The sequence below is a fragment of the Lissotriton helveticus genome, chromosome 1_1 (genome assembly GCF_964261635.1).
Source record: "Lissotriton helveticus chromosome 1_1, aLisHel1.1, whole genome shotgun sequence".
NCBI lineage: Eukaryota > Metazoa > Chordata > Amphibia > Caudata > Salamandridae > Lissotriton > Lissotriton helveticus.
Window position 1 is genome coordinate 1,326,432,145 of NC_136057.1, and position 20,820 is coordinate 1,326,452,964.

General features: G+C 47.9%; 1 protein-coding gene across 15 annotated transcripts in view; it reads left to right on the forward strand.

The window, feature by feature from the left end:
* The window catches only part of LOC144823590 (uncharacterized), a 739,799-nt gene that overhangs the window by 64,807 nt on the left and 654,172 nt on the right, over nt 1-20,820 (forward strand). For all 15 annotated transcript variants that reach the window (XM_078682228.1, XM_078682261.1, XM_078682304.1 and 12 more), the window contains exons 9-12: nt 2,491-2,544; nt 3,489-3,524; nt 7,480-7,545; nt 11,530-11,595. In XM_078682228.1, coding sequence (XP_078538354.1) covers nt 2,491-2,544; nt 3,489-3,524; nt 7,480-7,545; nt 11,530-11,595 — 222 coding nt within the window. The remainder of the gene's footprint in view (nt 1-2,490; nt 2,545-3,488; nt 3,525-7,479; nt 7,546-11,529; nt 11,596-20,820) is intronic.

Below are 20,820 nucleotides of genomic sequence, written 5' to 3' on the forward strand. Positions count from 1 at the left end.
ATGATTGGGCTACAATTGGGCTACACCCCAAAAAAGCCCAACATCACAAAATGGTCAATCCGGCCAGCCCAGAACCATCCCAAACTATCCGGGGGACAGACCTCACTATGTTCAGCTGCCGCCCACCTCGGACAAGAAATCTGCGTTACAGTGATCTGTGGTGGACCTCAAACCAAAACGGTTGCAAGGAAATAAACCACCTCAGTATTCTAGGGTTATTCCACTTAGTTCGGCTCATCCATGTCAAGGGGGCATGCTCTGTGTATAGAATGAGTGGGTTACCCTCCAGGTAATATCACAACTTTTTAAAAGCCAATTTAAGGGCTGAACATTCTATTTCAATGACCGGGTAACATTGTTCTGTAGGAAAGAGTTTTCTGATGATGAATAGGACGGGACTTCAAGACCTTCATTATTAGACTGAGAAAGGACCGATCCTATCCCCATGTATGAGGCATCTGTCAGAAAAAGAAAGATTTTAATACAATTTGGAGACGCTGAGACTGGACTCAAAGTGATGGACTGCTTCAGTTTCTTAAAGGCTTCTATGACTGCAGTGGAGGGTGGTTGGTGGTCCTTATTGGTCACTCCTTTTTTTAGCAGATTGGTTAGTGGTCTGCTTTGTCAGAATAATGGGGTAGAAACCTATAGTATTCAAGAGGGCCAAGAAAGACTTCCCATTTAATATGTGGAAAATGAGTTTAATGAGACCATTACCTAAGACATACTCCAAAGTCCTCACTTTCCTATATCCTTGTCTTGATTTTTTTGCCTTGATATGCAAGTTAGCTTTTCCCAGTTCTTGAAGGATTGCGTGAAGGTGGTTAAGATGGTCTTTCAAAGTATTGCTGAAGATGACGATGTCATGCAGATAAGCGGAGGAGGAAGCTTGATGGTTCTTTAATTCTCGGTTTATTAACTAATAAAATGTAGGGGGTTCAGTGAAGGCCAAAGGGCAAGACAATAAATTGAAATAAGCTGTACAGTATAGAAAAGGCTGTCTTTTCTTAGTCCTCCTTTTTAAGATGTACTTGCCAGTATCCCTTGTAAGGTCAATGATAGTATTATAACATGCTTTTCTTAGTTTTTATTATCAGCTCATCAATCCTGGGGAGGGAAGAACCATCAAATTTGGATACCTCTGTTGATCGCTCTGAAGTCAATGCAGAAATTTATAGTGCCATCTGGCTTAGGGACCAATACTCTAGGGGACGACCAATTACTTTGTGACTGTTCTATTACGCCCATCTGCAACATTTGTTCAACTTCTTTCTCGATTGCCTGTCTTCTAGCAGCAGGCATCTGATATGGTTTTTATGTTTTATGAAAAAAAAACACTTGTGTGGGGATGGCTTGTTCTGCTAATTGCGTTCTTCCTGGGAGATCAGAAAACAAAGAGGAAAAAGGTTGAAGTGTTTTTAAGAGCCCACTCTGCAGTTATTCCTTCAAGAATTCATTGAAGGGAAGCTGCCCCAGAGTCCTAGGGGGGCTCTCCACTGCAGTCACTGCTTGTACTTATCGGGTAAGAGGTCCCAACCATTTCTTCAATAGATTGACATGATAATTCTGCTCTTTGTTAGGGGATATACGTAAATGATAGGAAACTTAGACCTCATTTTCTAAAACCAAGAAATAAAAGAGTCCCCCTCAGAACACATAAAGACCAATAGCGGAATGAGACAGTAGTTAGTCCCTGCTGCCTGGGAGTAACGGAAGAGAAAAAGGAGAGACAAAGAGGCAGCACCAACCACTATCAAGCAAGGATTTTTAAAGGACAATGAAACAAACAAATCAAAAGCAGGGGGATGGCTTTAAGCCAACATGACAAAATACAACAGGTCTTGAATGCTCAACCTAAAAAGAGTCTTTGGAGTATATCCATGTAGGCCTCTTTCGTTTTCTAGATCTTATCCGGTAAATCTCGTAATCAATCCCTAGATAGTTCCATATGAATTTCTTTATTTCCTTGAATGGGGTATCTCCCTGGGTGTTCATTATTTGGTATGCTGCCTGGGTTTCTCTAGTCAGAAGACGGAGGAGAAAAAAATAACACTTTTCTCTAGGCTAAGCATGAGTCCTAGCAGCTCATTTGAAGTATAACAATAAAGCATCAGGGTTTTTGCCCACAATATGCTTTTGTAAGTATAATGTGGAAGTAGAACCAAACCAGAAGTCAATTGAAACTGATCTTTATTCAAATGGTCCAACTGTGACTAGACCCCATTGCAGAATATCTCTCGGTCCGCTTTGGTCGAGGACATTTGCCTCTCTAATACCCATTCTAATTTCCTCTGTCCTTGTACTAATTGCTGTACCACGGTATCAATTATGTAACAATGGAGGGCTGCCTGCTTTCTCAACCATGGGTTGCTTGGCATCTGATTGACAACACAAGATAGTTGGGTTTTGGAAGTAGGTATTTATTTGTACAGTTATTTTTACCTTGATAAAATTCTCAAGTCTTCTGTTTTCTGTTTTCCTTCTTTCTAGAATGGCCTGAAGTGTGGTCCATGGGCCCCCTCGAAGCAAGGAAACAAGCCACAGGTGAGTCTCTTATACCTTTTCCCAGAGTAAGGTTAATACAGGTGCCCTTGCCTTTCTCTGGGTATACCGTCTCTTGTGAGGTTAGTGAGGTGTGAGGGGTTCGATTTCTCTGTAGTTGTGGAAGCCAAATAAAAGATAGTGCCCAAATGTGAGTAAGAAAAGAGAAACAAAATTGGAATAGAAGGAATCCTCTTCTTTTAACATGCACCTGGTCTTTCTTACAAGCTGCATGGTCCTTTTAGTCTTTGATGGCCCAGCTCAATTTCCAACCAGGTTGAGTGAGTAAGAGCGGTGGTTAAAGGTGGTGCTCCAGACCAGCTACTTCTAGTCTTAGAAGAGATTTCAGATCTTAACCGTGGCTTAGCAGTTTTAGGACAAGTGAAGGAGTTTCATGTAGCATGCGAAACCTCATACAAGATTAAACGAAAACCCACCTGTAATTTATGACACTCCACCTCCCTCCTCCGTTAATACTGAAGTTCCCATGTTGGCCTTATCATAGGCTCCATTTAGATCCTTGTGTGGCCCCTCCATCCATCAGTGCTGGAATAGCAACTGGTCACGTTCCTGGGCGAGCCACGCTCCTCCTGGTGCGTGGCTGGGTGAAGCATCCTGCCAATGTCCCTCCTGCCATTAAGAGATCCTCCCATCAGCATTTTTATTCCCCTGGACTCCGTACAGCTTGTCCAGTCTCAGATATTCTCCCATTGTAGTGTAGTCCTCAGCATCCACACCCTTTTGGTCTCTAGGTACTCAATCTTTTTTAAAGGGTCTTGGGTGAGCAGTATCGGGGAAAAACGTATCCTCTTCCCGTCTTTTTTTAGCAATCAGGATAGGATTTCCTGTTGTCCCTTCAAATGATGCCTGACTTTGTCCTTCCTCTATTTCTGTGATATCCTCGAAGGCCTGAAAAAGTAAAAGGATTTTGTGATTTGGTTTTTCAGGGGGAGCGCCGGGCACGGGCCAAGACACGTCATCCGGTAAGTCCTCATTGTTCAGCCCTTCACCCCCTCCATTTTGACACTACTGTAGAGTATATTTGCATCCATATGTAGCTTCTGGTGGTGTGCTAGCTCTAGGCCGGATCCAGGCCTCCTCCGCCCGCAGCTCGGGCCCGGCCGCCACCACACTCCGGCCCAGACTCCTCCCGTGCTCCTGTACGGATCACGAGCGCCAGCTGACCCCACTGGCCGAAGCTCTGGCGGTCGGAGGCCCGCTGTGCACCCGCCTCAGGGCCGCCCTGTACCCGCCGGAGACCCAGCTGCGTGTGGCTCGCCAGGCCCCGCTGCTACCCAGGGAACTGTCCGCTCACCTCCGTTGCTTCCACAGTGCACTCTGCACCAACTCACTAGCGGCACCTCTCACCTTCACCACCAGGCACCGGAGAAGTCGCCGCCAGCCCCAAAAGCCGCCACCACCTCGCTGTCGGGGACACAGGATTTTGCCGGCCTCACCAACACAGTCCAGGCCCGGCTGCCATTTTCGCCTCTGCTGCCTCCGGCCATGTGGATTCCTCTCTCACCGTCCCACTAGTCACTCGGCTCCACCAGAGCGGTATCGGCGGCACTCAGAGTCCAGGAGTGAGCTCCCCCTCATTACCAAGCTGCTGGCTGGAGGCAATGCTGCTGCTGGCCAAGTTGGGTGCCGGAGAGCGGGGAGAGGATGTGGAACACATCTTACTCGTTCAGCATCTTGGCCACGCCCCACAGCCATATAGGTTTAATCACAATTTTCCATTGTTGTATGGTCAGCGTTTTGCTAACTTATGGGTTAGGGTGTTATATATATAATTAAGTATTACTTTATATTGTTATTTACTACCTAATACCACTTTGTCAGTTGTAATAGGTTACCTTTTTGTTTACAGATATGTAGATATTATCGACCTATGGATTTTTTGATATTTTCTCCTTTAGTAATGTTGGGCCCGTTTGTGGAATCTCAGTGAAATGTAACATACTTGTTCCACCCGTTTTATTGTGGAAGTTGTAGAAGTTTTGTATGGTTTGGTCAAGGGGATCCAATAAAAAGAAGGTCCCAAAACGTGTGTAATTACAATATATTTCACGTACACTTTTGTATTTTCCGTTCCGTGGAAACCGCCAGTCACATTTTGTTACAATGTGGCAGAATTACATATTATAGTGCCCACATGAATATTTTGTGTAGGTTAGGTAAGTAGTGTAACTAATTTGTAAGTTTTAGGGTTTTTAAAGTTAGTGATATCTGTTGTGATTTTTAGCGAAATATGGAGGTATTTCGAGATAGTACCACAGTTTATAGTGTTTACAAGTCATTAGCTGATTGTGTAATCTTTGGCTTTAGAAAAGTTAAACGCAGCTATGTTTTTGGGTACACTTTGCCCATTTTCTTTGTTACGCCTTCAGATGTAGGTAAGTATTCATGGGGTTGTATTTTTGCCCTAACTATTACCACTTTAGTGTAAAATATTTAAATATTTCTATATATTTTAAAAAAACACAGAGAGCACGGTAGTACCGTGGTAGCCTAAAAATATTTTATAAGGTTAACATTTTTCTTTTTATTTCTATAAATGTTTATAGCAGTGTATTCTAAGCTGTGTTGTTTTGTGAAGTAGCAGGGTAATTTTTACCTATTAGCACGCTACTCCATACAGAATTTTACAGTTTTTTGTATATATTCAAATATGCATAACATGTTAAATACACTTTAGCACATTATATTTATAAAATATAGTGTCTGCTTATTTGCAATTTTTTTAAAATATTTTTTTACGGTACTTTGGTACTTCCGATTAAAGAAAATATATATATTTAAACTTATAAATATTTTTCTCTACCTATTACCCTTTTCCTAAAGTGGTAATAGGTAGGGAAAACTACCAAACCTAATACTTACCTACAATGAATGGTGTAATGCAGAACACAGGGAAACTTGAACTGAAAATAACATGGCTGCCTTCAACTTTTGTAAAGGCAGTCATTAGCCAATCAGCTAATGACCTGTCATCATTATATACCTGGAAAGTACTGCGGTACTGCTGTGGCCACAGATATAGCTAAATTTAAAACACTTAAAACATAACAAATACTTACCCTACTTACCTCGAGTACTCACAATATCATCTGCACACCATTACATATAATCCTCCGAAATGTTGTGAAATTCAGACTTACAGTTTTCCTGCTACACGAAATACAAAAGTTTATGTAAAATGCATTGGATTTTACACCCATTTTGGAATCCCCCTTTTTTCTTTGCACCCCCTTGATGAAACACAATGAAACCTTCAGGACTTTCAGAATAACACGGGGCAGTAGGTCTGCAAAGTTTCACGGATGTTCGTCAAACGGATGCAGAGAGATTAAGGGACAGAAATCTCTATCTCCAGTCTCCCTAACTATAACTACAGAATGGCTACTGCCACTGTGTAATACCTTAACTAGGAGTACCTCTGTCTGTAACAACAACCAATCAGTGTTGATGGGACATGTCTACTGTTGCTGATTGTTAGAGAAGAAATATTTCACAAAAAAAGCTTTTTTTGCATTAGGTGTTCTCTTTAATGTTTTCAACATGATATAAATCATATAATAATTCCCTTTTGACCTAAAAATGAGGATAGCCAATTTTTTTTTTTTTTTAAAGTGTGGAATTAGCATTCACTTTTGTTGGTAATAAAATGATTAGTTTCCATATTATGCAAAGCTGTATTATTGTTCCACAAATGCAGTATAATGCCCTTACAACTTGCTCAGCATAATATGGACCTGACTTTGCGGAAATGAGAGCACCCCACACTTGATTAGGTCATAAAGACTAAAATTGAACCTGAGAAACTTTTATTAGTTAGCATAGTTTGTCTTTCACTGAGAACTCTTTCTGACTTTTTTTTACCATTAGAGTTTGCCTCCAACTGCAGTGAATAGTGAAAAGGCAATGAGACGCATAATAAGCAGTTCCTCCTCTAATATACTGCTTTCATACAAAATAAATCGAACAATGTTTCCCAGTTCAGTGAAGGTTAAGTGCAGTGGCGGCTCGCACAGGTAAGTGGGATGTATCGGGGCAGGGCGCAGCGGGGGAGGGAGTCGACCTACGACAGAATGGGTATTATTTTTTTATTTAATTATATATATTCCGTAGTCTGTCGACTTCCCCCGCCCACCCTGCCCCGCCCCCACTCAGCCTCACCGCATTTACTCGTGCCGGCTGCTGTTGGTTAAGTGGACCAGCGAGGATTTTCTAAAACCTGAGTTCAACAATATGATTGCTCATCTTGTTACGTATTGCCACCAGAAAGTTCATTCAATGTCATCCGTGTTTATTTTTGACCGCTACAATGTTCAAAGACTCTAATTCCTTTACCCTCATATAACATACTTAATCGCCAGTTTGTATATGATAGTAATGTAAACTTTTCCCAGAATGTCATGGCTTGTTTCTGCCATGTGCTATTTTTAAAGGTTATTTGTATGCCAAGACAAATCTTTAGGTGCTCATACATTTATCAATTTCCCATCAGTGAGATTAATTCCTCGTGGTGGTATTGACATATCCAAGCTCTTAAATGTATTGCTTTGCCTTCACTCATGCCTCTATCACCAATGAAAAATAGTTTGAAAACATAAACCAAAACTTGCACTGTTATAATGGATGTGTAATGCCGCTCATGAATAGACAGCTTTTACGTAAACATGATACGACATGTTAACTTCGCTGGCTGTATACTGCTTATAAGATCCTGAAAATGTACATGTATGTTTTTTGTCCTCGAAGTTTTAATAAAAACAAGTTAAAAAAAAAACAATGAGAAAGAGGTCAAGGGCCTCAAACACTCTGTAATCAACATAGATAAAACTGATCGATTTGTGAAAGCAATGTGTAATATGAGTAGTATGCATTATTGTGTCTTTTTGTAAAAGTTACGGTATTTTTTTTTATTTACTCCAGCGACCTATTTCTGATGTACGTGTGCAGAAGAAAAATAAAATAGCTGAGAAAACATCAATTGAACAGGTTAGTATATTCCGCCTGTTAATATATATCTGTGGAAAACGTAAATGTATTATATTCAGAAGTGAGTCACTCATGCTTATCACACAAAGAGAAAGCCAGAGGCAAGTCGGAGAAAGACCTGGGCCCCATGTTAGATTCTTCATCGTCTGTATCTTCCATGTTTGCTAATGCACACATTTCAGAGCACAAAGAGATTTATGTCTTGTGTAGTGACTCTGGTACATAGTAAGAACAATTCCAGACTATTTCCTTTTCCTGTATTTATACTTGGTTTCAGGGTATTTCTCCACAGAGAAACCAAAACCTTGCATGTTCCTGAGCATGATTATACAGAACGAGTTCATATCTGAGTTTATTACTCATATTAAAACCTTCAGACCCATTTAGAGAGTCATGAAAAATATGTGACAGCACCATGAATTGGAGATAGGAACCCCACACATGGAATTAAAGGTGTTAACCCAATTGTAGCTAAGAATAGGGTGTAACAAACACAAACAGTGTTTCTAAAGTGTTTCTGATATTTAAAAGATTAGTGTTTTAACATAAAAATGGACAAGACATGGGTCTGCATCCACTTCGCCTTCCAGAAACCCACCCCACACACCACCGCACCCAACAGATCCCCCACCGCTGCTGGAGCAAAATCACTGAAGAACAACTACACGCAAACTTCGCTCTCAGCCCACCCACGAACCCTCCAAATTTGATGACGCTGCCCACAGCCTCAGACGCTGGATCGAGGACTGCGCCAACACCCTCGCCCCACTGAAGAACCCCCCCCCCTCAGAGACACCAGCAAGAGGGCCTGCTGGTTCACCCCAGAACTCCTAGCTTTCAAGCACGCCTACCGGAAACTAGAGAAGAAATGGCGCAGTGAACAAACCCCGGACAGCCACGCAGCACACAAGGACGCCATCCGCAACCACCACCACCTCATCAGGGTGGCCAAGAGGACCTCCTTCAAAGACCGCCTCGACAACAACGCACACAATAGCAAGGAGCTCTTCAACATTGTGAAGGAACTCTCCAACACCAACGACATCCCGCCGTCGCAAGCCCTGTGCGAATCCTTTGCCACCTTCTTTCACCGCAAGACAGCAGACATCCACGACAGCTTCAACACCCAGACAGCCCTAACAGACAGCAACACAACAGACCCTCTGCACACCATCGACCGCGACCCCCTGCTAGCCTAGGCCAGCGTGAGCATCGATGACACCATCAAGACCATGCACACAATCCACTCCGGCTCTCCGTCAGACCTATTCCCGCACCACGTCTTCAGCAGAGCAAGCAGCTCCATCACTCCCCACCTGCGCAACGTCATCAATCTCTCCTGCGAGACCGCGACCTTCCCAGAGATCTGGAAGCCGCGATCAACGCCCTACTCAAAAAAGCTAAGGCAGACCCATGAGACCTCAAGAACTTCTGGCCCATCTCTCTCCTCTCCTTCCCGGCCAAGGTCATCGAGAAAACCGTCAACAGACAACTAACCCGATACCTCGAAGAAAATAGAATCCTGGACCCTTCCCAGTCGGGGTTCCGCAGCAACCACAGCACCGAGACTGCCCTCATCGCCGCCACCGACGACATCAGGACCCTGCTGGATAACGGCGAGACCGCAGCACTCATCCTCCTAGACCTCTCTGCCGCCTTCGACACCGTCTGCCACCGCACACTACGTGCACGCCTCCACGCCACAGGGATCCAAGACAAGGCTCTGGATTGGACCACCTCCTTCCTCCCCGGCAGAAACCAGAGCGTCCGCATCCCCCATTCCGTTCCAAAGCCTCCGAGATCATCTGCGGTGTACCCCAGGGATCCTTCCTCAGCCCGACGCTGTTCAACATTTACATGGCCCCATTCGAACACGTAGCCCGACAGCACACCTCAACATAATCTCCTACGCCGACGATACTCAGCTGATCCTCTCCCTCACCAAGGACCCCATCACAGCCAAAGCTAACCTCCACGAATGAATGAAGGCAGTCACCATCTGCATGAAGACCAGCCGTCTGAAACTGAACTCGGACAAGACAGAGGTCCTCATCCTCGGCTCCAACCCTTCAGCCTGGGACGAGTCCTAGTGGCCGACGGCACTGGGGGCAGCCTAGACACCCACCGCCCACGAAGCAACCTGGGAATCATCTTTGACTCAACGCTCTCAATGACCAAGCAAGTCAACGCCGTCTACTTCTCCTGCTTCAACACCCTCTGCATGGTCCGCAAGATCTACAGATGGATCCCGACAGATACAAGAAAGATAGTCACCCAGGCCCTCGACAGCAGCAGACTCGACTGCGGAAACACCCTCTATGCGGGAGCCTCGACCGAGATCATCAAACGACTACAACGCTTCCAAAAAGCCTCGGCATGACCGATCCTCGACGTACCAAGCCACAGCTGCATCACCCCCCACCTGAGAAACCTGCACTGGCTCCCCGTCAACAAGAGGATATGCTTCAAGCTCCTCACCCACGCACACAGGGCACTCCACAAGACCAGCCCAGCCCCTTTCTACATCCCCAACTGCCAGCTACGCTCTCCCGACCTCTCACTCGCCACCGTCCCGCGCATCCGAAGAACAACCACCGTGGGAGATCCTTCTCCCACCACGCCGCCTAGACATGGAACACCCTCCCACTGAGCCTACGACAGACCCAAGACCTGCCGACCTTCAGGAGGACACTCAAGACCTGGCTGTTCAATCAGTAGCGCCCCCCAGCGCCTTGAGACCCTCGCTGGTTTGTTGTGCGCTTGAAAATAATTGATTGATTGATTGTATTGTATTGGAACTATTCAAAGGTGTCTACATAACCAATATAAGTATTTAATAATTACTGTTTGACCAAAGAGTTTCCAAAAATCGATTTTTTTCAATGTGGAATGAGCACTAGTTTTTTGTTGGTGATAAAATGATTAGCTTTTCCATGTTGTAATGCTGTACAACTGTGTCACAAATGCAATATAATATCTTTACATCACACTCAACACTGGTTTTAGCTGGGTCTGGTATTGTCTTAACTAGGGTACCTCTGTTGTTGTGTGGGTTATAGAGACATATAACCAGTACTTTCAACAGGCCTGTACTGTTCGGTACGGAATACAAGCACTTTTTTATGTTGAGAAGAAGAGTACCAGCAATAGCTTGAATTGGAGAGCACCAGCACTTCGCTGAAAAAAGCAGGTACTCTGGCACAGAGTACCTGCACTTCTGTTTTTCCATTTCAAGCACTGGATTTATTCCACACCTCTGAAAACTCTACATTAATTCTCATAGTTTGTCATTCATCGAGAACTCTTTCTGATGTTTTCTTTTACCACTAGATTCAGTCTAGTGCAGTAGATAGTAAAAAGGTCACGAAGGACACAGTAAGTTGTTTGTTATCTAATATATACTGTTTTATGCTAAAAAACCAAAACAGATTCTTGTTAATTTAAGAGCAGGTGCATCAGCTTGGATGTCTTAAAAGCAGAATACATTTATACAATTGTTCATGTTGTTAAATATCCATACATGACAAACAATGTATTTCAACCTTATTTACTTCCTTTTAGAATTCTCTAAGACTCTCACTGCTTTAGCTCTTCACTCCAAATCTTTCCATCTCTTTTATCACCATTTCAGCACTCTTTATATAAAAGTATTGACATTTTTTTCCATATTGTGAACTTTTCTGGAAATCTGTTCTTTTCAACTACTATCTATATACTGTGACACTTTTTAAGGATTTTCATACACCTGCCCATTTCCCATCAGCCAAATTCAGTTTTTGGAGAGGTAATCACATACCTCCATTTGTCACATTATTTTATATTCACACTTATGGCTCCATCACTGGTAAAGTTCTCAGGCTTAGAAAGAAACCCAGTGATCAGAGCAATTGCAATTCTTTGATGTCTGTAATTGAAATGTAAAATGATGAGCACACATCATTTTTGTTGTTGTAAACGTTAGCTCTGATTTTTTATTTCTTCCAGTCACCTGCATTCAGTGCTGCTGTTCAGAAGATGGATCAGACAATCGAGAAAAAACCCCATGACAAGGTTAGTGTATTAAGTCTGTTAATATACTATTGAGAAACGCTGAAGAATATCCTGTTTGGCACTGAGTTGGTAATGCTTATCATGCTAAGAGAGAACATTAGAGACATACTTTGACTTTTATACAGAAAAGATCAGGACCTGGCCCGAGCATAGGTTATCCACCCTCTGGAGCATCTTGGTTTTGCTGATGCACACATTTCAGAACCTATTGAGGCTGAAGTCTTGGGCATTGGCATCGCAGAAACTGTTCCAGGCTATTCTCTTCATGCTATTCACACATCTGTTCTCTGATTATTAGTGCTTCATTTGAGTTGGTGAGGGCCACTGACACTCATTTTGGGGACCGGCACTTATTTTTCTTCATCAGACATTTACTGAGAAAAAGAAAGGAAAAAACAAAAAGCAGAAATTCAGAGGAAGAGAAAAATGGAAAAACCATCACTAAGAGAGAAAGCAATTACAGGCAAGTGTAAGAAAGGAACAGGGAGTGCCCGGTAGTAAATTAAAAGGCATGAAGTGGATTTAGGACTGTGCAGCCTTGATCATTTTCATGTCAACCTTTAATTTACCGGCATCCATCTTCTGAGCAGTTTTAGGCACTGGCCCTCAACCATTCTTTATTACTCCTGCTCCTTTAGTCCAGTCCACTCCTCAGACATGAATTACACCATCTATCCGAGTTTGCATTAATTAGTTATTATGAATGAATAGTTGTCTTCTGTATTCATACTATGCACCCTCAAACTTATTTAGAGATTTGTAAAGATTTGTGACAGTACCACACATTATTTAGAGAATTCCCACAGAAGGTATTCAAAGTATTAACACAACAATAGCTGAAAATGGGTAGTTCAATGCAGAGAGAGTGTTTCCACAACTTTTTTGACATTTTTGTATAGAATTTGGATGTAAAAAGTGACAGACATCAGTGGATCCCAAAGGAACATCTTAAGAGTGACGTCTTCTGAACGATGTTACAATACATCTAAAACAACAGCTGATGTCATCAGCAAAGAGGTTAGAATGCCTACTGTTGCTGATTGTTATAGATGCACAAGTGGGCAAAATACATTTCTTTCTTTACCCTGGACGGCTTCTTTAAGGGTGTCAACATGACCAAGGAAACTATTTAAGGATTCCTATTTGATCAAAAAATGATGATAAAAGTGCCCCTTCAAATAGTAAGGAATTAGCACTAGCTGGTAATAAAAGTATTAGGTTCCTATTAAGTAATGCTGTATTATTGTGTCACAAATGCAGTTTAATAACCATACAGCATGTTCAACAAAAAGCTGTCATCAATTATGAAGGATTATCTTTCATGGAAGTCTCTTTCTAACTTTCTCTGCTACCATTAGAGTCTTCCTCCCGCATTGGACAGCGAAGAGGCCACGAGAGAAACAGAAAGTAGTTTTGTTCTCTAATATATATGCTGCTTATATGAGAAAAGCCAAACAGATTTCACAGTTTATTGAAGTTTGGTCTTCCTAAAAGCAGAATATATTTATAAAATTGTTCATTTTGTTACGTACCTCCACTCGAGAAGCAGTTCAATGTCATTTGTACCTATTTCCCTCTTAAAACAATCGAGGACGCTCACTGCTTTAGCTCTTTTATTCCAAATCTCTTCCTCTTCACTCATCAATGTTAATATTGCTTCAGCACTTTATCCCCAAACTGTACATAGAAGTATTGTAAAGGTTTTCCAGAGTTTCATGAACTTTTCTAGAAATCTGTTGTTTTTAATTACCATCTATATTCTGAAACAATTTTTAAAATGCTCATATACCTTTCGATTTCCCATCAGTCACATTAATTTCTTGAGGAGTTAATCACATACCTCCATTTTTTAACATTATTTGTTGTCTAATGCTTCTGATTCCATCACAAACCTAGTGATCACATCAAGAAAATTCAAGGATTTGTAAAAAGGTAATACACAATTGTGAGAAGTTAGCCTGGCATATGATATCCACTATTCTAGTGGGCACCTTGCACCAGTCTAATCAAACCTTATTGATGGTGGTTGGAAAGTCAACCTTATAGACAAGCTATCCTAGTGGTAGCATGGACCAGCAGTCTTAGGCTAAAACTTCAGAGAGCATGTGAAGCCAGCTGTTTTACCAATTATAATCCCTTGAATACCAAATGAAAGGACACCACACCAGGTATATATCAAATATATATGTATTTATTTCTAACACAACCCCTCTGCACTCTTTATGAGGTCAGAGATCGAAGTACATCACAAGTTACTTAATTAGCATACGATAAGTTGCACACATACAGTTTTGCCCTAGGGGCCTCACAAACCATATACTAAGTAAGTGGTATAAGGACCACTACAGAAATAGTGAATAGGCCTATGGAATCACTGAGGCTACACTACACAACCAGAGGTTAGGAAGGAGGAGACCCACGGGAGACTCCTGCAGTGTCTAAACACAGGCGCGGGTTCCCATTGACTCATAATGGAGAACGAAGAAGTTACAGAGTTACTCTTTTAGGGCACTTCCGGGTGGACTATGACAAAACCCCTTTAGACTAGGACACCGCGAGAGTCAAGACCCACGGGAGCACCAGAGTACTCGTGTTACCTCACCCAGGGAAGCCGGGTGCATAGGTGCCTTTTGGTGTCGGGTTTTATCTGAAAGAAACAGGTTAGTATTAGATTCCTTACCTTAGAATATCCCCAGGCGTCAGTCTGGATCCGGAAACTTTTGCGTAGCAGTACCCCTGCGCGTCGGTAGGCATCGTCTGCAGGCGTCCCCTGCGGCTCCGCGTCGTCGGCGTCGTGCGCCGTGATGACGTCGCTGGAGTATATAGACGCCGCCTCCGCGCGCTGACGTCAGTTCTTCTCTTTTCCGCGCCAGTTAGCGCAGATCCGAAGAGCAGTACTCCGGTCTTTTGACCACGTTTTTGTTACATCTAACTCTATCTTCAGGTGCCGGTAGGATGCCCGGTTTTAAAAGTTGCGACGGGTGCGACCGCCTGATGTCGGTCACCGACCACCATCGACTCTGCCTCCGGTGTCTGGGCGCGGACCACGACGTGGAGTCCTGCGTCGACTGCCGGGCCTTGACAAGTAAAGCTAGGCGGGAGCGGTCCCGCAAGCTGCTCGAGCTCCGGGTGTCGGCCCCACGTCGAGAGCGGTCCCGGTCCGGTCGGAGGTCGAGGGAGCGGTCGAGAGAACGATCGCGGAGCCGCCATGAGCGCTCCGGGAGTCGCCACCATTCCTCCGGTTCCTCAGGTAAGCGCAAGAAGTCGGGGCGTCGTCATCGTACCCCCGACTCCCCCCGACGCCCGCGTGATGCGGCCGGGGGTTCGGGTGGCCCCACCCCCGCGGCCCCGCGTGGGTCGCCGACGCCGTCTGCCCCATACCCGTCGGTCCCTGGGGAAGGCGCGTCGCGCGAGGAGATTGAGGAGTTCCTCATGGCTATGAGGGCGATGTCTCCTCCGGCGGGGCCTACGGCGCCTGCGGGCCCGTCGGTCCCGTCTGGGGGCCCGAGCGGTTCGGGTGCACCTGCCCCGACACCGCCGGGTGCTCCGGCCCCGACGCCGCCGGCGGCTCCGGCCCCGGCGCCGCTGGGCCCTTCAGGGTCGTCGCCGGCTGGTCATCCGGCCTCTCCGGCGCCGATTCCATCGGGGCAACCCGTGGTGCCGCCTCCGCGCGGCGCCGTGACTCCGCCGTCGGTTCCAGCCGGCGTCGGGGTTCCGGCGCCGCGCGGCGCCACCCCCATTCCCTCTCTGACTCCTGACGCGGAGTCGGACCGGCATCGTCCGACGCCGAGTCCGGCGCCGTTGGGGCCCCTTGGCTCCGAGGAGCCGGTCTATATCGTTGACTCGAACTATGGCGATGAGGACGATTATGGAGAGGGTTGGGAGGGGTCTGAGGACCCTTTGTCACGAGCATGCCAGTACGACGTGGACTGGGTAGGTGACTTAGGTGAGGCCAGTGGTCTGGACGAGTCGCATAACCCTGGGTTTGTCTCGCCTCCCACTGTGGCGTCGGAGGCTGGGGCTGCCTATTCGGTGGTACTGATGAGGGCTGCCAAGGCCTTGAGCCTTGAGCTCCCCGTCGCTAAGGTGAAGCCTAACATCCTCACCGAGGTATTTAAACCGCAGTCATGCCCACAGGAGCCTCTGCTGCCGTTTAATGACGCCCTGACGGATGTCCTTTTGGGCACCTGGTCCAGGCCCGCTTCCGGTTCACCTGTTGACCGAAACGTTGCCAGGCGTCACCGTCCGTGTTCGGACGACCCTGCCTTCCTCTCCACCCATCCCTCCCCGGAGAGTCTGGTGATCCAAGCCTCCACTTCCCAGTCCGCATTCCCGACGGCCCCGCCCGATCGGGAATCTAAGCGTTATGACCAATTTGGCAAGAAGGTCTTTTCGTCTTTGAGTGCAGGACTGCGGTCTTGCAATACCGCATGCCTCTTAGGCCGCTACACCCACTCTCTGTGCGATACGGTCACGGAGTGTATGCCGCAATGCCCGCAGGAGGTGCGGGACAAGCTTAACCAGGCCTTGATTGAAGGCCGGGACGCGGCGAGATATTCCATACGGTGTGGTCTTGACACGACCGACTCGCTGGGGCGGGCTATGTCCACGACAGTGGCGATTCGTCGCCATGCTTGGCTGAGATCCGCCAACTTCTCGCCGGATGTCCAGAATGCCCTCATGGACATGCCTTTCGATGGCAGTCGCCTGTTCGGTGACAAAGCGGACAACGCGCTTGAGCGCTTCAAGGACTCCAGGGTCACGGCCAAGTCCTTGGGTCTTTCGACCCAGCGCCAGCAGACGGGTTCGTTTCGCTCCTTTCGTGGCCACGGAAGGGGCGGTCCCACACGTGCTGCCAGCCACGCACCGCAGAACGCTCCTCAGCGCGGTGGCGGCCGTGGATTCCGCCGGGGTGGCGGTAGGGGACAGCGGCGAGGTCAGTCCACACCTCCCCCCGCAGCAGCCTCCAAATCTTCCTAGTCCGAGCTTTCGGGCCCATGTGACGCCAGTGGGTGGCAGGGTTCGCCATCACCACTCCCGCTGGCGCACGATTACGTCGGACAGGTAGGTGCTGCAGCTCGTCCGAAGGGGCTACTCCCTCCCCTTCGAGTCCACACCTCCAGCCATGCCACCGCAGAACCACCGTGTATCGGGGGACCACTTGACACTTCTGCAGGAGGAAGTTACGGCCCTCTTGGCCAAGGGGGCCATCGAGCGCGTTCCTGGGCCAGAAGTAGGGTGTGGTTGCTACTCCCACTACTTTCTGGTACCCAAGAAGGACAAAGGGGGCCTACGTCCTATCTTGGACCTACGGAACGTCAACGGCTTCCTCCGGAAGGAGAAGTTCAAGATGTTGACTTTGGCTCAGGTCTTGGCTGCTCTAGACCCACAAGACTGGATGGTGGCGTTGGACTTGCAGGATGCGTATTTTCACATCCCCGTCCTGCCGGCCCACCGGCGTTACCTGCGGTTCACGGTAGGCCACGGGCACTTTCAGTTTATCGTGCTCCCATTCGGCCTTACCAGCGCCCCACGGGTGTTCACGAAAGTGATGGCGGTGGTCGCAGCTCATCTGCGCCGGTTAGGGGTTTCGGTCTTCCCCTACCTCGACGACTGGTTGTTGAAGGCGGGCTCGCCCCAGACAGTCGTCCACCACCTTCAGATGACGGCAGACCTCCTGCACGAGCTGGGGTTTTCCATCAATGTGCCGAAATCACACCTGTGTCCCTCTCAAAAGCTCCTTTTCATCGGAGCGGTTCTCGACTCGGCGCAGTTTCGGGTTTATCCTCCGGAACGGCGGGTCCGGGATATTCAGGCTCTGATTCCCATCTTTCAGCCGTTGTCCCAGGTTTCGGTCAGGTTGACGCTGCGGCTTCTGGGGCTGATGGCCTCCTGCATCCTTCTGGTGCATCACGCCAGATGGCGGATGCGGGCTCTGCAGTGGGACCTGAAGTTTCAGTGGGCCCAGCATCAGGGCAACCTGTCCGACCATGTCCTGATCTCGGAGGGCACTGCGAGACAGTTGCAGTGGTGGCTTACGGACCGCGATTGGGTCAGGGGCTGATCCCTCTCCCTTCCCCAACCGGAGCACGTAGTTGTGACGGACGCGTCCCTCCAGGGCTGGGGAGGCCACTTGGGAGAGGCGGAGATCAGAGGCATCTGGTCTCCGGCGGAGTCCCGGCTCGATATCAACATGTTGGAGCTGCGGGCGATTCGCCTAGCGCTGAAGGCATTCCTCCCCTTTGTCAACGGGAGTGTAGTGCAGGTGTTCACGGACAACACCACCGCCATGTGGTACTGCAACAAACAGGGCGGTGTGGGGTCGTGGACCCTTTGCCAGGAGGCTCTGCGCCTCTGGCAATGGCTGGAACGTCAGGGCGTGACTCTGACGGTTCAACACCTGGCAGGTTCTCTGAACGCCAGGGCGGACGAACTCAGCCGTCGGTGCTCGGTGGATCACGAATGGCGTCTGAACTCGGACGTGGCGAACGGCCTCTTTCAGCAATGGGGAGAGCCTTGGTTAGATCTATTCGCCGCAGAAGAGAACGCGCAATGTCATCAGTTCTGCGCGTTGGAGTTTCCAAGACGGCACTCGCTCGGCGACGCCTTTCGGCGCGAGTGGAGTTGCGGTCTGTTGTACGCCTTTCCGCCTATACCACTTCTGCCCAGAGTGCTGAAGAAGATCAGGCGCGACCGGGCCCATGTTATCCTTGTGGCTCCGGACTGGGCTCGAAGATACTGGTATCCCGAGCTACTCAGCATGTCAGTCGGTCCCTCGATCCGCCTGCCCCTTCAGGAGGACCTTCTGTCGCAGCAGCAGGGGACGGTCCTCCACCCAAACCTGTCCAGCCTCCACCTCCATGCGTGGAGATTGAGCGGCGACAGTTGAGGCCATTCGACTTGCCTCCTGAAGTCTGTGATGTGATTCTGGCAGCCAGGCGTCCCTCCACAAAGTCGGTATACGCCTGCCGGTGGAACAGATTTGTGGCATGGTGCACAGCAAAGGCTGTGGATCCCCTTTCTGCCCCTCTTTCCGAGGTTCTCCTCTTCCTTCTTTGTCTTGCCCAGCAGGGCTCTGCTCTGGGCACTATCAAGGGCTACCTTTCTGCCCTTTCCGCCTTCTTAAGGCTACCTGATCAGCCATCTTTATTCAAGTCCCCTATTGTACTGAGATTCTTGAAAGGCATCACGCACATGTATCCACCTGTTCCGTTCGTGATGCCTCAGTGGGACTTGAACCTGGTTCTGACATTCTTGATGTGTGCTCCCTTTGAGCCGCTTCATTCCTGTCCTCTCCGTCTTCTCACTTTAAAGACGGCCTTCCTGGTTGCCATCACCTCTGCCAGGAGAGTGAGTGAGCTCCAGGCTCTTTCTGTTAAACCTCCTTTCTTGTCCGTCCATCCTGACAAGGTGGTTCTTAGGACTAGGCCTTCTTTCCTGCCCAAAGTAGTTTCTGCTTTTCACATCGGGCAGTCCATCACCTTACCCTCCTTCTTCCCGCCTCCGCATCCTTCAAAAGATGAAGAGCGGCTCCATTGTCTGGACCCAAAACGTGCGCTTTCATTTTATATGGATCGCACACGCCAGTTCCGGGTGGATGACCAACTGTTTGTTGGCTACGTGGGTGAGAAGAAGGGAAGGGCAGTACAGAAACGAACCATCTCTCGGTGGGTCGTCCTGTGCATGAAAGCATGCTACTCTTTGGCTCGGAAGGAGCCTCCTGTTGGGCTGAGGGCCCATTCCACTCGGGCCACGGCGGCTACTACTGCCCTGGGCCGGGGAGTCCCTTTGCAGGACATTTGCCAGGCGGCTACGTGGGCCTCGCTGCACACCTTTGCGAGGCATTACTGCCGGGACAGTCAAGTCCGGAGGGACGACTTCTTTGGCCGTTCGGTCCTCCAGGATTTTCTGGTGTAGGATTGTATTGGTTCGCAGACCCACCACCGGGGTTGGTATTGCTGGGGTATCTATTCTAAGGTAAGGAATCTAATACTAACCTGTTTCTTTCAGATGAACAAGTTACTTACCTTCGGTAACGATATATCTGTAAGAAACAGTAGTTAGTATTAGATTCCTTACCGCCCCACCCGTCCTCCCCGTTCTGCGAACTGATACCTAGGGTTAAGGACATCCCTTTCAGGGCCCTAGTTTCAAATGGCACCAGTGTTAGTTCTCACATGGCTCTGCGTGTTCTGGCGCGGAAAAGCTGTGTGCAAAGAACTGACGTCAGCGCGCGGAGGCGGCGTCTATATACTCCAGCGACGTCATCACGGCGCACGACGCCGACGACGCGGAGCCGCAGGGGACGCCTGCAGACGACGCCTACCGACGCGCAGGGGTACTGCTACGCAAAAGTTTCCGGATCCAGACTGACGCCTGGGGATATTCTAAGGTAAGGAATCTAATACTAACTACTGTTTCTTACAGATATATCGTTACCGAAGGTAAGTAACTTGTTCGTCGATGCTTTCAATGGAGATCTGCAAAGAAGTGCTGCAGGCGGCCAGAGGAAGAGTGTCCGGGTGGATCCAAGGGTGGATCGAAAAACTGAAGAACCTGAAGGCAGAGGGGACAGAGTCTGGGTCACTAGCCAGTGACCAGGAAGGAACCAGGCGATGTTGCGATGATCTCAGGTGAAGAGGTGAAGCTTGACTCTGCAGCCACGAGGACCAGAAGGGGTCGACGACAACCAGGCGCTGGATTCGAGCTGCGCCACAAAGGATCTAGTTGACTGCGGTGTCGGTATCCGGACTGGACCCAACAAGCCTTGGCAAACGCAATCCACGCAGGAAGTGAAGATGGGCTTCCGGTCAGACCAGCAAGGTTTGGGGAGTTTCTCCTTTGCAGGGAAGCTGGAGCAAGCCTGGAGCAACCAGGAAAGCAAGGTTTGTCTTCAGGGGGCTCACTAGCCAGAGGGCTAGCAACCGGGAAGACGCATCAAGCTGAAATGCAAGAGCGGGCCCCACGCGGCACTCGTGGAGTGAGGGGTGCTGAGCTTCGGTGCAAATGGTGCTCGGGTCTGGGGCTTTTCGTACTCAAATGCACAACTGCAAGGGTACCTTGGTAGTTGAGCTGTTAGCAAAATGCAGGATATCCAGGGAGTCCGGTCCCACGTCTCTAGTGTCTGCCACGGGTCTCAGCTTTGCTGTGGATGTGGGTTGGAGTCAGAGAAGTCTGGAAGTCTAGTTCCTGTGTCACTGAGTCTTCGGGATCCATCGGGAGCAG